Raw genomic sequence first — 18,280 nt, forward strand, 5'->3', positions numbered from 1 at the left:
TCTCTTCCTTTAGTATTTAGATCAGATTAGGCAGACTATATTTGAAAACTTAAAGATGCTGAACCATGCTCCCAGCGTGCAGATCCATGATGTCCCATCTGATCTCCTGAGCTATGACCGCACTGATGAGCCAGATCCTGAGGAGAGAGGAGGAGAAGACAGTTACTCCAGGTAATTCTTCTATACCTACCGAGAGTTACCTTTAGTGCTTAAAGGGGTACTCTGCCCCTAGACATGCTATCTATCCCCTAGATGTCTGATCGCGGGGGGTCCCACCGCTGGGGCTATGGCCCCCAAGACATCCGGTGCACGGAGCGACCTTCGCTCCATACCGAATGACTGGCAATGCGGGGCGGAGGCTCATGACGTCATGCCCTCGCCTCGCTCTTGACGTAATGGCCATGCCCCCTCAATGCAAGTCTATGGGAGGGGGCATGACGGCAGACTTGCATTGAGGGGGCATGGCCATAACGCCACGAGCCTCCGGCGCTGCACCCGACACTCTAAACGAACGTTGGTTGCAGCAGAGAGACCATGGGGTCTCCAGCTGCGGGACCCCTGCGATCAGACATCGGATCCCCTATCCTTTGGATAGGGGATAAGATGTCTTGGGGGAGAGTACCCCTTTAAGGTATTTAGGAGTCTGACTGGATCGGTACACTATAAAGTGTTGGATGATAAAGACACATGATTTACGCCATCCTAACTATCATTAAAGGGGTATTCCGGGCAAAAACATCTTATCCCCTATCAAAAGGATAGGGCCTAAGATGTCTGATCGTGAGGGGCCCGCCGCTGGAACCCCCCGTGATCTCCCTGCAGCAGCCCTCATTCTATGCGTAGCTGCGTCTGAAGTTTTGGAAACTTCACGCCCCCTCCATTAATTTCTGAATGGATGGGGGGTGGCGTCACGTCCCCTTCTTGGAAGCCCGGTGGTTTCCGAAACTTCAGACGCAGCTACGCATAGAATGCGGGCTGCTGCAGGGGATTGTGGGGGGTTCCAGCGGCGGGCCCCCCGCGATCAGACATCTTATCCCCTATCCTTTCGATAGGGGATAAGATGTTTTTGCCCGGAATACCCCTTTAAAAATGAAAACCTAAGGCTTTTTTTTTGCAATGTGTCTATTTAACCCCTTCCCGACCCTTGACGTACCTGTATGTCATGGATCGGATAAGGGGAATATATGCGGGTTCGCAAGTGAAGTCCACGTCCAAACCAGTAGATGTCCACTGCTATCAGCTACCAGTAATGATGGACATTGGTAATCACTCTTATGCCTGTGATTTAACGGGGTACTCCACTCCTAGACATCTTATCCCCTATCCAAAGGACAGGGGAGAAGATGTCTGATTGCGGGGGTCCCGCTGCTGGGGACCCCCACGATCTCTCCTGCAGCCCCTCCCTGTCATCTTGTGCACGGAGAGAGCCTGATGACTGGCGATGCAGGGCCTGTGATATCACGGCCCCGCCCCCTCATGATGTCACGACCTGCCCCCTTAGTGCAAGTCTATGGTGGGGGTTGTCAGATACAATATGTGCGAATGTGCCCTAACATTGGCCTTTGTGACTCATAGGACATAATACCATCTGCTCAATATAAACCGATAAACCGATGCCATAATAGCCAGACTGCATAAAATAAATACAATCCCGTATAGATTTATGGAATAAATAACCAGTTGTCTTTTTATGTTTATCTCTAGGCCTGAAGCCTCAAATGAATTCTATGATGGAGACCATGACAACGACAAGGAGAGCGATGTTGAGATATGAGCCGGACTCTAGAACACTTGGACATATAATGTATCAGACTTTTCCAGCCTTTGCATTGTCAGTTTTATGACCAATATTTTACAGTATTTTTATTTTTTTTGGACCAGATTAAAATTTTTTTTTTTGTCATGCACATTTTTTTTCTTTTTGATAAGGGAATTTTAAAGATGAACTATTGGAAATTGACTTATCTGGGTAAAAAAAAAAATATTACAAAAACTTTTTTTTTTTTTTTTTCTTCTTGAAATACCACTTCACTTATTGCAAGGCTGTTTTTGGATGTTGGATTAATGTCACAGATGGAGAAAAAAAAATGTGCTTGTGACAGATTATGTTTCATCTTCTTCCCAAAACAAGTTGTATTGTTTTGATAAAAACATAAGGTCATTGCTCAGATCGGCTATAAGAAAATGAATGGAGAGGACTATTGTGGAGCACTTGGTTTTGTTTGTCTGTAGTCGGCGGTTCTTACTGCGGAGACGGTTCACATTGCTGAACATCAGTAATCTCGCTGGAAGAACGCGGCCAAAAACTTTACAAATGTAAATAATGTAGGGAACAACATAAAGATTTTTAATATGCCTATATTTTGTCTTGTTTTATTAATAAAAGTGCACGTGTATTTCTTGTAGCCTAGTACAGTGTCCTAGTGCCTCAAGCTGTTGCAAAACTACAACTCTCAGCATACCTGGCTGCCTTTGGCCGAAGACAGAGCCAAGAGAATAGAAGGGTGGACAGCAGACCCAGAGAGGGAATATCAGGGTGCAACATTCTTAACCCCTTAAGGACGCAGGACGTAAATGTACGTCCTGGTGAGGTGGTACTTAACGCACCAGGACGTACATTTACGTCCTAAGCATAACCGCGGGCATCGGAGCGATGCCCGTGTCATGCGCGGCTGATCCCGGCTGCTGATCGCAGCCAGGGACCCGCCGGCAATGGCCGACGCCCGCGATCTCGCGGGCGTCCGCCATTAACCCCTCAGGTGCCGGGATCAATACAGATCCCGGCATCTGCGCCGGTTCGCGATTTAAATGAACGATCGGATCGCCCGCAGCGCTGCTGCGGGGATCCCATCATTCATAACGCCGCACGGAGGTCCCCTCTCCTTCCTCCGTGCGGCTCCCGGCATCTCCTGCTCTGGTCTGTGATCGAGCAGACCAGAGCAGAAGATCGCCGATAATACTGATCTGTTCTATGTCCTATACATAGAACAGATCAGTATTAGCAATCATGGTATTGCTATGAATAGTCCCCTATGGGGACTATTCAAGTGTAAAAAAAAATGTAAAAGTAAAAAAAAAGTGAAAAATCCCCTCCCCCAATAAAAAAGTAAAACGTCCGTTTTTTCCTATTTTACCCCCAAAAAGCGTAAAAAACATTTTTTATAGACATATTTGGTATCGCCGCGTGCGTAAATGTCCGAACTATTAAAATAAAATGTTAATGATCCCGTACGGTGAATGGCGTGAACGAAAAAAAATAAAAAAAGTCCAAAATTCCTACTTTTTTAATACATTTTATATAAAAAAATTATAAAAAATGTATTAAAAGTTTTTTATATGCAAATGTGGTATCAAAAAAAAGTACAGATCATGGCGCAAAAAATGAGCCCCCATACCGCCACTTATACGGAAAAATAAAAAAGTTAGAGGTCATCAAAATAAAGGGATTATAAACGTACTAATTTGGTTAAAAAGTTTGTGATTTTTTTTAAGCGCAACAATAATATAAAAGTATATAATAATGGGTATCATTTTAATCGTATTGACCCTCAGAATAAAGAACACACATCATTTTTACCATAAATTGTACGGCGTGAAAACAAAACCTTCCAAAATTAGAAAAATTGCGTTTTTCGTTTTAATTTCCCCACAAAAATAGTGTTTTTTGGTTGCGCCATACATTTTATGATATAATGAGTGATGTCATTACAAAGGACAACTGGTCGCGCAAAAAACAAGCCCTCATACTAGTCTGTGGATGAAAATATAAAAGAGTTATGATTTTTAGAAGGCGAGGAGGAAAAAATGAAAACGTAAAAATTAAATTGTCTGAGTCCTTAAGGCCAAAATGGGCTGAGTCCTTAAGGGGTTAAAGGGGTACTCCGATGGAAAGCTTATTATTTTTATCTTTTTTTATTTTTCAAATAAACTGGTGCCAGAAAGTTAAGCAGATTTGTAAATGACTACAATTAAAAAATATTAATCCTTCCAGTACTTATCAGCTGCTGTATGCTCCAGAGGAAGTTGTGTAGTTCTTTCCTGGAACTGTCCAGAGCAGAATAGGTTTGCTATCGGGATTTTCAGATGTCAGCAGAGAGCAACTGTGGTCAGACAGAAAGGAAATTCAAAAAGAAAAGAAGTTCCTGTACAGAATATAGCAGCTGATAAGTACAGGAAGGATTAAGATTTTTTTTTTTAAATAGAAGTAATTTACAAATATGTTAACTTTCTGGCACCAGTTGATTTAAAAAAATAAAATAAAATTTGTAGACTTTTACCAGCCATGACTTGTCTCCCCAAGTTTTCTGACCTGGTGTCTTTTCCTGAACTTTTGCCGCATATTTCCACGCTGTACCTCCTGAAAATCACAATGCCACTAATTGTGCCCCTAAATTAAAATGCCCCACACTTTCACTTCACTTTCATGCCCCCCGCATTTTCACTTCAATCCATTTTCACTTCAATGTCTCCTGATCCCCCTTCAGCTCACCCAGGGTTTCCAGGACCCCTGTCTTGGATCCAGCTCTCAACTGCATGTGCATCCTTAGGACACACACACAGTATAGGGCAACAAAACAGCTGGCGGCTCCCCATTCTGTTGCTTGATTTCAGGTGCAGGAAGCACCTCTGTGAACTAATCATATAGGAGAGAAGAGGGGCTGCACAGGGACAAAGTCGGGGGGGGGGGGGGAAAGAGGTGTGATAGGTGACAATTTTTTTTTTTTTTTTTGGGGGAGGGGGGGGACACATGGAGGGGCCTAGCATTTATATGGGGCACATGGAGGAGCCTAGCGCTGTAATCATTTCTATGGTCTTAACTAGAGATGAGCGAACTTACAGTAAATTCGATTCGTCACGAACTTCTCAGCTCAGCGGTTGCTGACTTTTCCTGCATTAATTAGTTCAGCTTTCCGGTGCTCCGGTGGGCTGGAAAAGGTGGATACAGTCCTAGGATAGAGTCTCCTAGGAATGTATCCACCTTTTCCAGCCCACGGGAGCACCTGAAAGCTGAACTAATTTATGCAGGAAAAGTCATCAACTGCCGAGCCGAGAAGTTCGTGACGAATCGAATTTACTGTAAGTTCGCTCATCTCTAGTCTTAACAACTACTATATGGTCCCTGAATTGGGGGGCGGGGGGGGGGGTATAATGGTCTTAGTTAGAGATGAGCGAACTTACAGTAAATTCGATTTGTCACGAACTTCTCAGATCGGCGGTTGCTGACTTTTCCTGCATAAATTAGTTCAGCTTTCTGGTGCTCCGGTGGGCTGGAAAAGGTGGATACAGTCCTAGGAGACTCTTTCCTAGGAATGTATCCACCTTTTCCAGCCCACCGGAGCACCTGAAAGCTGAACTAATTTACGCAGGAAAAGTCATCAACTGCTGAGCCGAGAAGTCTGTGACGAATCGAATTTACTGTAAGTTCGCTCATCTCTAGTCTTAGTATTAGTCTATCATTATTTAGAGATGTTGGTCATGGTGTGGTGGTTGTGTCAGTAATATGTGGTGGTATTATTTGACCCTTGTATACTGTATTGTGGGCAATGTTGGTTTTGGTTTACTGACTATTTGCTCAGTAACAGTCTGATGGTAGGTGATACGTGCGGTGATATTTCTTTCTGAATACTTAAAAGGGTTATCCAGGGAAAAAACTTTTTTATATATCAACTGAAAGTTAAACAGATATGTAAATTACTTCTATAAAAAAAAAAAAAAATCTTAATCCTTTTAAGTACTTATAAGCTGCTGAAGTTGAGTTGTTCTTTTCTGTCTAAGTGCTCTCTGATGACACCTGTCTCGGGAACCGCCCAGTTTAGAAGCAAATCCCCGTAGAAAACCTTTTCTACTCTGTGCAGTTCCCGGGACAAGCAGAGATGTCAGCAGAGAGCACTGTTGTCAGACAGAAAAGAACAACTCAACTTGAGCAGCTGATAATTATTAGAAGGATTAAGATTTTTTAATAGCAGTAATTTACAAATCTGTTCAACTTTCTGGAGCCAGTTGAAATGAAAAAAAAAAAAAGTTTTTTCCTGGATAACCCCCTTTAAATTAGAATTCTCTTCATAGCCTATTACACAAATTCTCCTAGCAGGTAAATCAGACATGTCTCTATCTATTATGCTGCCTCCACTGCATACCAGGAACACCTCTAGAACAGTGTTTCCCAAGCAGGGTGACTCCAGCTGTTTCCAAACTACAACTCCCAGCATGCCTGGACAGCCTTCGGCTGTCCAGGCATGTTGGGAGTTGTAGTTTGGCAACAGCTGGAGGCACTCTGGTTGGGAAACACTGATCTATAGCTTGCTCGAGCTTAGTGTGTACTAATAATGCATTGTAGACTGGGATATAGTTCATGTTACTAGTTCTAGAACAGTCTGTGTGTTGTGGATAATTCAGCATTATGAGTAGTAGCCCATGTATATTGGCAGAGATGAGTCGGTGACTATTGCTGACCTATTGTGGAGAAAAAGTGTCTGCAATGTGTTTCCAAGTGGATATATGGTATGGGCCCTACTGACCCCCACTTGTGGTAAAAGCAAACACTCATTGATGTTTTGCCTAATAATGAAATGCCACAAACACACACATTATATATATATATATATATATATATATATATATATATATATATATATATATATATATATTAGTCCAAGCTATTTGACCGCCGGCGGAGACAAATTTGCGAGCTAAGTGCCTCACTATTTCATAGTTTCACATTTGCATCTATTACACCATAGCTGTATAGCTCCCCATGTTTTATCTGCATGTTCATGTTTCACCTATATCCTTGTGCTGGCAGTGTACTGCTGCATTCTTCTGTTGCTGTATATGTATATATATATATATATATATATATATATATATATATATATATATATATATAATTACACACACACACACTTTAGAGGGGTACTCTGGCCCTGAGACATCTTATCCCCTATCCAAAGGATAGGGGATAAGATGTTTCACCGTGGGGGTCCCGCCGCTGGGGACCCCCCGCAATCTTGTATTCGCCACCCACCTGTTTGAGCTGCACGCTGCGGTGCCAGCTCACAAACAGCCGGGTGGCGACCACGGGGACGGAGTATCGTAATGTCACGACTCCGCCCCCGTGTGACGTCACTCCCCGCTATGCAAGTCTATGGGAGGGGGTGTGATGCCCCCTCCCATAGACTTGCATAGCGGGGGCGGGGTCGTGACGTCACTATACTCCGGCCCCATGATCGCCACCCGGTTGTTTGTGAGCTGGCACCGCAGCGTGCAGCTCAAACAGGTGGGTGGCAAATACAAGATTGGGGGGGGGGGTCCCGACGGTGGGACCCCCGCAGTGAGACATCTTATCCCCAATCCTTTGGATAGGGGATAAGATGTCTCGGTGCCGGAGTACCCCTTTATGTTCACACTATGGAATCTCCCTGTGAAAATTCCGCCACAGAAATCCACATGTCGAGCTAATGACCATGTTTATTCTTTTGGCAGAATAACGCGCGACTGCATTGCCATCAATGGTGACTGCACAGATCCGCTCAGTTTTGAGGCGGACGCTCAGACAGAATCTCCAACTCGAGATATTTTTGGGGAAGATTCCAAAGTGTGAACATACCCTGAAGATGCCACTGGTATAACAATGTTAAGTGCTGTGAATGGCCTATAGGGGCTTAACACTTGTATATTGGTACAGCTGTGATATTTAGGTGTACTTGTCATTAGCAAAAACTTTTTATACAATGTAGATAATACTGTTATATGTATATTTGTAATATACATTGGTTAAAAAAAAATTTTGTTTTTGGGTTAAAAAAAAAAAACTGTCCCTGCAGCTATTGCCTGTGTGTCTCTATGTGGCGACCAAATACAGGAAGTGAGGGTGGTACAAACAGGGCTCTGTGCAGGCTCCTGGCTTGTCAATCATCCTGCTGTGTAAGCTGGTGGGCATGTCACAGAGCCTCAGTGTACAGAGCCCTGCTTGTCCTCAGTGTACAGAGCCCTGCTTGTCCTCAGTGTACAGAGTCCTGCTTGTCCTCAGTACACAAAGCCCTGCTTGTCCTCAGTGCACAGAGCCCCGCTTGTTCTCGGTGTACAGAGCCCTGCTTGTCCTCTGTGTACAGAGCCCTGCTTGTCCTCTGTGTACAGAGCCCTGCTTGTCCTCATTGTACAGAGACCCCCTCCTTGTCCTCAGTGTACAGAGCCCTGCTTGTCCTCAGTGTACGGAGCCCTGCTTGTCCTCAGTGTACAGAGTCCTGCTTGTCCTCAGTACACAAAGCCCCGCTTGTCCTCGGTGTACAGAGCCCCGCTTGTCCTCTGTGTACAGAGCTCTGCTGGTCTTCGGTGCACAGAGCCCTGCTGGTCTTCGGTGCACAGAGCCCTGCTGGTCCTCGGTGCACAGAGCCCTGCTGGTCCTCGGTGCACAGAGCCCTGCTGGTCCTCGGTGCACAGAGCCCTGCTGGTCCTCGGTGCACAGAGCCCTGCTGGTCCTCGGTGCACAGAGCCCTGCTGGTCCTCGGTGCAGAGACCCCCTCCTTGTCCTCGGTGTACAGTGCCCTGCTGGTCCTCGGTGGACAGAGCCCTGCTGGTCCTCGGTGGACAGAGCCCTGCTGGTCCTCGGTGGACAGAGCCCTGCCGGTCCCCGGTGTACAGAGCCCTGCCGGTCCCCGGTGTACAGAGCCCTGCCGGTCCCCGGTGTACAGAGCCCTGCCTGTCCCCGGTGTACAGAGCCCTGCCTGTCCCCAGTGTACAGAGCCCTGCCTGTCCTCAGTGTACAGAGCCCTGCCTGTCCTCAGTGTACAGAGCCCTGCCTGTCCTCAGTGTACAGAGCCCTGCTTGTCCTCAGTGTACCGAGCCCCGCTTGTCCTCAGTGCAGAGAGCCCTGCTTGTCCACCCACACTGTATTTTGTCTCTCTACAAAGACAAACAGAAAATAGCCGCAGGGACAGAAATAATTTTTTAACCAATGTATATTACAAATATACATATATTATTTTCTACATTATATAAAGTTTTTTCCTAATTACAGGTACACTTTCAATCTTGTTAATATGGCAATGCCCATACATACTGGAATACTGAGCCCAAATTATTTGTCTCCTGAATGGTATAAGAGGTACCCCTGTACTGTATTGGTGGAGCAGAATTTTCATCTGGCCCTCAACTCACTAAATTTTATTAGAGAGTTAATAATCCTTCATTCTAAGCATCCCTCTTCTGGGTGGAGATTCCAGTGCAGTAGCTTCTTATTGTCTTCAATGGGATTCTGCTGCAATTTGCACACTGCAGAATTTCTGCGGCAGAAAAAAAAATCTATTTATGGAATTTTGTGCAGACTGCATTGCCGTCACTGGTGCCTAATGCCAATTCTGTAATGTAAATGGGGCCTTACTTTATCACATGCCCTAAGTCAGGAGTAGTGGACATTGCTATGACTTGTGGTTTCCAGATCGAGAAGCGTTTATTGAATCCTGCCCCCGGCACTATTTTTTTTTATCTTTACAGGCTTATATTACATCATGCTGGATGTCTGTCAGTAAGTACTGCTCTTTATATATCACTAACAGGACACTGGATTATCTTCATCTGGACTAAACAGGTCTCCAAACTGTGGCCCTCCGGATGTTGTAAACTACAACTCCCATCAGTAGCGGAATTGTGCAAGTTGTTTGCAGTAATACTGGATACTTTGGTATATATCCATATTGGCCACATATGACTGTCATCTCTCCATATGACAAAGATCCCCCTAAGTCTATTATTGGCACTATATTGTCACCACAATCATTGTAGGAGTGCCTCAACAATACAGGGTCTCCCCTGCAGTGCCCCATTGTAGACTACAGATCAGGGCTATAGTGTGGGCACTATGGGATGAGGAGTTTATTAAGTGTATTCGGCCCTCTATGTAGCCTTTGCAGTTTGCTGAGTGCCTATAGGACTTCGATTCATAAAGCCTGGGTGACATCACAGACTACTTGTACCCAAAATCAGACTCAGTTCAGTGATATTCCAGTAGATGTCAGTATTAATATTTTAGTAGATGACAGTTCAGTGATATTCCAGTAGATGGCAGTATTGATATTCCAGTAGATGTCAGTATTGATATTCCAGTAGATGTCAGTTCAGTGATATTCCAGTAGATGTCAGTATTAATATTCTAGTAGATGGCAGTTCAGTGATATTCCAGTAGATGGCAGTATTGATATTCCAGTAGATGTCAGTTCAGTGATATTCCAGTAGATGGCAGTATTAATATTCTAGTAGATGGCAGTTCAGTGATATTCCAGTAGATGGCAGTATTAATATTCTAGTAGATGGCAGTTCAGTGATATTCCAGTAGATGTCAGTATTAATATTCTAGTAGATGGCAGTTCAGTGATATTCCAGTAGATGTCAGTATTAATATTCTAGTAGATGGCAGTTCAGTGATATTCCAGTAGATGGCAGTATTAATATTCTAGTAGATGGCAGTTCAGTGATATTCCAGTAGATGGCAGTATTAATATTCTAGTAGATGGCAGTTCAGTGATATTCCAGTAGATGTCAGTATTAATATTCTAGTAGATGGCAGTTCAGTGATATTCCAGTAGATGGCAGTATTAATATTCTAGTAGATGGCAGTTCAGTGATATTCCAGTAGATGGCAGTATTAATATTCTAGTAGATGGCAGTTCAGTGATATTCCAGTAGATGGCAGTATTGATATTCTAGTACTGTAGATGGCAGTTCAGTGATATTCCAGTAGATGTCAGTATTAATATTCTAGTAGATGGCAGTTCAGTGATATTCCAGTAGATGGCAGTATTAATATTCCAGTAGATGGCAGTATTGATATTCTAGTACTGTAGATGGCAGTTCAGTGATATTTCAGTAGATGTCAGTATTAATATTCTAGTAGATGGCAGTTCAGTGATATTCCAGTAGATGGCAGTATTAATATTCTAGTAGATGGCAGTTCAGTGATATTCCAGTAGATGTCAGTATTGATATTCTAGTAGATGGCAGTTCAGTGATATTCCAGTAGATGTCAGTATTGATATTCTAGTACTGTAGATGGCAGTTCAGTGATATTCCAGTAGATGGCAGTATTAATATTCTAGTAGATGGCAGTTCAGTGATATTCCAGTAGATGTCAGTATTAATATTCTAGTAAATGGCAGTTCAGTGATATTCCAGTAGATGTCAGTATTAATATTCTAGTAAATGGCAGTTCAGTGATATTCCAGTAGATGTCAGTATTAATATTCTAGTAGATGTCAGTTCAGTGATATTCCAGTAGATGTCAGTATTAATATTCTAGTAGATGTCAGTTCAGTGATATTCCAGTAGATGGCAGTATTAATATTCTAGTAGATGTCAGTTCAGTGATATTCCAGTAGATGGCAGTATTAATATTCTAGTAGATGTCAGTTCAGTGATATTCCAGTAGATGGCAGTATTAATATTCTAGTAGATGGCAGTTCAGTGATATTCCAGTAGATGGCAGTATTAATATTCTAGTAAATGGCAGTTCAGTGATATTCCAGTAGATGTCAGTATTAATATTCTAGTAGATGTCAGTTCAGTGATATTCCAGTAGATGGCAGTATTAATATTCTAGTAGATGTCAGTTCAGTGATATTCCAGTAGATGGCAGTATTAATATTCTAGTAGATGTCAGTTCAGTGATATTCCAGTAGATGGCAGTATTAATATTCCAGTAGATGGCAGTTCAGTGATATTCCAGTAGATGTCAGTATTGATATTCTAGTACTGTAGATGGCAGTTCAGTAATATTCCAGTAGATGGCAGTATTAATATTCTAGTAGATGTCAGTTCAGTGATATTCCAGTAGATGGCAGTATTGCCATATTAAATCAAAATGTAAAGCCTATGAGATAATATTCTCTATAATATTCTTCATTTCAGAAGCAAAAACCATTGCCTATAGCAGTGTTTTCCAACCAGTGTGCCTCCAGCAGTTGCAAAACTACAACTCCCAGCATGCCTGCACAGCCTTTGGCTGTGCAGGCATGCTGGGAGTTGTAGTTTTGCAACTGCTGGAGGCACACTGGTTGGGAAATACTGGCGTATAGCATCTCGCCATCTTCAGCATATATCGGCAAGATCATCATATACAGGTTATCTGTTTCTGGAGAGTATAAGTAATAACATATCCTAAAGTAGAATACAATGGGTAATGCACCTCTGTTCACATTTCGTCTTTATATCCTGACATGGGCAACCTTAAAGGGGTATTCCAGGAATTTTTCTTTATTGGACTATGCTACAGGGGCTGTAAAGTTAGTGTAGTCCATAATATAGTGTCTGTACCTGTGTGTGACGGTTTTCTCACAATTCTTCTGTGATTATCGCCCCAATATTTATTTTTAACAGTATACAAAATTACTCAGGTCTCAGGATTTCCCCGGTTGCAGTGAGTCAAGACCTGACATCACTAGTCAGGTGATCAGAGGGAGTCTGTCTGCTTCAATGGGTGGAGCAACCATGGGTGGGAGAGAGATCATTTTGCAACAGCTGTAGGCACCCTGATTAGGAAACACAGGTCTTTTGAATGGATGCAGCTCATTTATGCTGCAATGGGTGGGGTGGCTGATGTGTGGGAGGGAGGAAAGTGACTTGACACTTACATGCATGGAACTTTGGGATGTGAAGTTTAGAGAACGAAATTCAACAGGAAATACTCAGTTCTGGCAGATACCGATTACTAAAATATAACCCCTTTAAAGGAAAACTCCGGCAAAAAATTAAAATTTTGCCAGTATGCCCAGTATGGCAACCACAACTAAAATAATCTTCTGCAGCTCCCCTGGTGCCGTTGGTATCTCTGTCACCAGTTATTACCAGTTAAAGGTAACCTTTGGCAAAAAATGTTTATTTTGCCATTAACTTACCTTAACAGGATACCTATATAGCGGTATATGGTGGAGCCCCCAGGCTTATAGCTCCAACATAGGCTTATAATGAAATGTGAACAGAGCCCTAAGGGTTGCTTTATGTGGTCAAGTGTGAGAGGGGAGGAGCTGCGGACTTAGAATGGTTTGGTTTTACAGCCATTTGCTGCTGTTTTGAAATCCAATAATTGGCATATCATATACAGTGACCCCCCCCCCCGACCTACAATGGCCCCGACATATGATCATTTCAACATACGATGGCCTCTCGGAGGCCATCGCATATTGAAGGCAGCATCAACATACGATGCTTTTGTATGTCGGGGCCATCGCATGAACGGCTATCCGGCAGCGCAGACTGCTTCAGCTGCCCCCGGATAGCCATTTACAGTGCCCCGTGTGATCCGCTGACGATCACTTACCTGTCCTCGGGGCTTCGGCGCGTCCTCTTCGGGATCCTCTGCATCGTGGGCGCTCTCCATCGTTGTCATCACGTCGCTGCGCACGCTGCCCCATCATCCAATAGGAGCGGCGTGCGTAGCGACGTGATGACGGCGACGGAGAGCGCGGATGCCGGGGAAGCAGAGGCCTTGTAGGAGCGTCGGGGACACCCCGGGGACACGGTGACAGCGATGGACGGCGACATCCAGGGCAGAGGTGACAAGCGGTGACGGTCCGGAGCGGTGGGGACACGTGAGTATAACCGCCAATACCAGTGGTCTTCAACCTGCGGACCTCCAGATGTTGCAAAACTACAACTCCCAGCATGCCCGGACAGCCAACGGCTGTCCGGGCATGCTGGGTGTTGTAGTTTTGCAACATCTGGAGGTCCGCAGGTTGTAGACCACTGTCCTATACTTTACATTGCAGGGATCCCTCAACATACGATGGTTTCCACTAACGATGGTCCGTTTGGAACAGATTACCATCGTATGTTGAGGGACCACTGTATATATATATATAGTTTTGTTTTTAATAATCTATTTATTTTTTAAAGGCGAATTAATTAGTTTTGCATCTTTATGTTTCCTTAGTTGAAAAAAAAAAAATAGCAATTTATTTTTAATATAAGGTAAGATAGTTGGAAAGCTGTGTACCTGTATATTGCGTGCTCCGTTCTTATTCTGGATTTGCACGCTCACTACGGTATTTAGGAACACCTGCGGCCGGAATGGCAGGTACGCTCTCATAACACTGCGGATGCATGCCGAAGATTTTAGGGTTGTCTGTTTCGGGGAGAGAATTCACGTGACCTCTGCAGTCCTGGAATGTCGCATCTAACGAAAACTAAATGATAAATCTGGACGCAACAAAAAGGGTGACAGTCACTGGAACAGTTGAAATACATTATCAAAAAAAAAAGCATTTTATGGCTTGAGAAAGTGTTAAATACTATAAACAATAAAAAAAAATATATATATATATATACTGTATAAAAAAAAATAAAGAAGTGGAGATGCCGGGGATTGAACCCGGGGCCTCATACATGCAAAGCATGCGCTCTACCACTGAGCTACATCCCCTACTGGTGAGAGGAGGCAGACCAGAAGTATCTGTGCTCTATAGGCTGACGCTGTATGTCATGTGATCACAATGCATCATATCTCATTCCGATAACCTTCCTACTTCCTTACAGTTTAACCCATTGAAGACCTCCCGAATGTGTTATATTTTTCAATTCTGGAGGCCATTGCTTTACTCATTTTTAGCTCAATATGGAGACATATTTATTAAAGGGGTACTCCGCTGCTCAGCGTTTGGAACAAGCTGTTCCGAACGCTGGAGTCGGTGCCAGGAGCGTGTGACATCATAGCCCCGCCCCCTCATGATATCACGCCCCCCCCCTCAATGCAAGTCTATGGGAGGGGGCGTGACGGCTGTCACGCCCCCTCCCATAGACTTGCATTGAGGGGGCGGGTCAATGGCGTCACAGTTTGTTCCAAACCCTGAGCAGCGGAGTACCCCTTTAAGGCTTGGTTCGCTTCACAATTTTACTATCTGATTAACAGACAGTAAATTCGAGCAAAAACTGATTCCCTGAAATCCTATACAATCGTATCCTAAATAATTTACGATTTCCCTAAGATATGTGACGGAAAATACGGATTTTATTAACGACAAGAGGTTCATAATATCAATATCAAGGTAGAAAACTAAAAAAATAATGAAAATAAAGGCAGGGGGGGGGGTTTACCGTGATGGGGGCAGAGAACTGGAAGGAGATTGTGACAGGTACTCTTTAAAGGGGTACTCCGCTTCCCCAATGTTCGGAACATTTTGTTCTGAACGGATGGAGCGGGCGTCGGGGGTCGTGACATCATGACGGCGCCCCTTGTGATGTCACGCCTCGCTCCCTCAATGCAAGTCTATGGGAGGGGGCGTGGCGGCCGCCACGCCCCCTCCCATAGACTTGCATTGAGGGGGCGAGGCGTAACGTCACAAGGGGCGTGGTCGTGACGTCACGACCCCCGACAGCCTTACCCAGAGTCCTTTATATAGGGGATAAAATATCTAGGGGCGGAGTACCCCTTTTAAGTGCAGATTAGGCTACGTTCACACTGCCGTTGTGCTCCGACCCGTTCAGGGTCCATTCGATCGTAAACGGGTCGGAGCATAACAGACTCACCGCCAGGTCCCGACGGATCCCATTGACTTGAATAGGGTCCAACGGGTGTCTGGTATTTTACAGGAGTTTTACTTCTTCCAACGGAATGAGTGACGGAGCTCCCTTTAGCGGCAGTGTGAACGTAGCCTTAGGTTGCAGTTTTTTGCCTAATGTGTATGAGCAGTTTAGGAGAATTGGCTTTATTGTCACTTCTCTATCCCCTTTCAGCCCAACCAGCCATAGATGGAGATTTATCAAAACCTGTCCAGAGGAAAAGTTGCCCAGTTGCCCATAGCAACCAATCAGATCGCTTCTTTCATTTTTAACAAGGCCTCTGCAAAATGAAACAAGCGATCTGATTGGTTGCTATTAGCAACTGGGCAACTTTTCCTCTGGACAGGTTTTGATAAATCTCCCTCATAGTGCGCGAGATCTAAAACTCATAGGGGGATATATATACCACTGAAGTTGTTTTGTATGTCATTTTTGTTGTGGGTATTTTGGCGGAAGTGCGCATTATTAATCATCAGATTTATCGAACTGTGTGAGAGAAAAAATAGAGAGATTTTCCCACAGCAGCCAATCACAGCTCAGCTAACGAACTGAGGTAAAGTGAAAGCTGAGCTGTGATTGGTTCTTGTGTGAAAATCCCTCCACTTTTTCTCTCACACAGTTTGATAAATTTGGGCCATAGTCTGACGATGGATGATAAATAATAAGCAAGTCCACCATAACTAACAAAAAAGACTGCACAACACCATTTCTTACATTATAAAGAAGGTTTTTACAGCACCCCTGAGGGTGGTCTACACTAAAATGTAAACTTTTTGATTATTCGCAAATGATAAATTCCACACAACCCTGGAAAAAAAAAATAAATTATAATCACCTAAGCCAATAAGCAAAAAGCATTGAAGACATAAAAAGAGGACTCCACGGCCATAGGGGTGTATACAACAACAAAAAAGGAGAAAAATAACAAACAGCTCAGGCTGGGTTCACACCACGTAATAGCCATCCAGCTGTTGGCTCATTTAAATGAATACGATGAGGTGACGGACGGTCTTTAAATTTCCCCGCCTCATCCTGTTCATCTAAATGAGCCGGCCTGAGTCAGATTGACTGCGGATGGCTAATTTTTGCACCGTATCCGGTTTTGTCGGTGGACTGAAAACCCTGGTATGCTGCGATTTTCAGTCCGCCAAAAAAAATAAGATACAGTGCAAAAAATGAGCCGAACGGAGTCGCAATCTGACTCCGGTCGGCTCATTTAAATGAATAGGATGCGGTGCGGATCTGGCAGCCGGATGGCCAAAACGTGGCAGGAATGCACCCTAACAACAGTGAGCAAAAAAAGGAGAAAAAACGTAGCGTTGGCACTCACCTATTAAAACTTTATAACTTTATTGTGTCCATTTAAAACCGCTGGCCGCCGGTAAAATAAACAGAGCGCATCAGCTGGAGCTGCAGTCCCGCCATTCTTCCCATCTCTTTGTTTCTTTGTTATTATCACTAAAAAATAATGGATAAATAAACCAATGCATTAATAATGGAGGACGCGCGCTCTTCGCCTCCACCGCCTCTCTTCTCTCTGTGCTTGTTTTCCTATGGATTCTGTGTTGCTTTTTATCACGAGTTGAACAGAACACAACCAGCGGTGACCTCCTGCCAGACACCGAGAACAAGGGCTGTTACCTGGCCTCAGGCCGCAAACATCAAACCTCCACAGGTCAAGGTAGAGGCCCTCTGTGTTTCCTGCGCATTGTACAGACAGTGCTTTATGATATTATTAATAAGTAAAAGTTATTTACAGTTGCACTCCTTTATATTGCACTCATATATGGGACAGTAAAGACTATTTTGAAACTTACAGGGCTGAGAGGAATCTCACATACTGCATGGACACAACTATTTCACATAGACTATAGTGTTAGACTTTGAATGAGTTTATTTTAAAGGGGTACTCCGCTGCTCAGGGGGGGAGCTCTTGACGTCATAGCCCCAACCCCTCAGGACATCACACCCCGCCCCCTAAATGCAAGTCTATGGGCTTGCATTGAGGGGGCGGGCGTGATGTTATGATGGGGAAGAAGAGAAATATTAATGAAAGGTGTCAACGCAGGATAGTCCGGATGGTGGATAAGCATCCCCAAACAAGCTCCAAAGATATTCAAGCTGTCCTGTAGGCTCAGGGAGCATCAGTGACAGCGCGAACTATCCGTCGACATTTAAATGGGCACTGTCACCAACTTTATTTTTTGATATGTTGTAGTACTTATGTACTACAACATATCTCTAATATACTTTTATTATTATTTTTTTTTATTAAAATGGTTTAATTTACATTTGAAAACCGGCCACTAAGGGTCTCCCTCCTAGTGGCCGGCTGCAGCCTGGCGTGACGTCACGCCTGAAAAAGGACTGATTTTTGCCTGGCAATCAGTCCTTTTTCAGTTAGGGGGGGAGGGAGACGGAGGGGACGGGCTAGCGCCGCATGTAACTAACTAATAGTTTATCTACACAGGGTGCCTCCAGCTGTTTTAATACTACAACTCCCAGCATGCCCTGACAGCCAATAGATGTCAGGGCAAGCTGGGAGTTGTAGTGGTGAAACAGCTGGAGGCACCCTGTGTAGATGAACTAAGGGCGGAAGTCCCCCCCAGCAGGCATCAGTGACGTGGTGCCTGCTGGGGAAGTCTGCCTGGTAGTGAGCACACTGCCAGGCAGACAAAAGGCATTTTTAATATAGTAAAAATTAAAATTAAAAGCAGGGAGGGGGTTAGGGATAGAT

At 44.1% G+C, this 18,280-nt stretch overlaps 1 protein-coding gene, 1 long non-coding RNA gene and 1 other non-coding gene across 3 annotated transcripts in view; 1 reads left to right on the forward strand and 2 right to left on the reverse strand.

The window, feature by feature from the left end:
• HDAC3 (histone deacetylase 3) overlaps positions 1-1,888 on the forward strand; it is a 46,010-nt gene extending 44,122 nt beyond the window's left edge. Inside the window, exons 14-15 of the mRNA XM_056517161.1 lie at positions 14-171; positions 1,705-1,888. Of these exons, the coding sequence (XP_056373136.1) occupies positions 14-171; positions 1,705-1,774 (228 nt within the window). The 3' untranslated portion in view covers positions 1,775-1,888. The remainder of the gene's footprint in view (positions 1-13; positions 172-1,704) is intronic.
• Positions 1-18,280, reverse strand: part of LOC130267404 (uncharacterized) — a 20,410-nt gene continuing 2,130 nt past the window's right edge. Inside the window, exons 2-4 of the long non-coding RNA XR_008843175.1 lie at positions 16,874-17,001; positions 13,982-14,184; positions 1-137 (exon numbers count right to left, since the gene is read on the reverse strand). This is a non-coding gene — a long non-coding RNA (uncharacterized LOC130267404). The remainder of the gene's footprint in view (positions 138-13,981; positions 14,185-16,873; positions 17,002-18,280) is intronic.
• Positions 14,336-14,407, reverse strand: TRNAA-UGC (transfer RNA alanine (anticodon UGC)). The gene has a single exon. It is a non-coding gene; the product is annotated as a tRNA-Ala (tRNA).

Source organism: Hyla sarda, chromosome 4, assembly GCF_029499605.1.
Source record: "Hyla sarda isolate aHylSar1 chromosome 4, aHylSar1.hap1, whole genome shotgun sequence".
Taxonomy (NCBI): Eukaryota; Metazoa; Chordata; class Amphibia; order Anura; family Hylidae; genus Hyla; species Hyla sarda.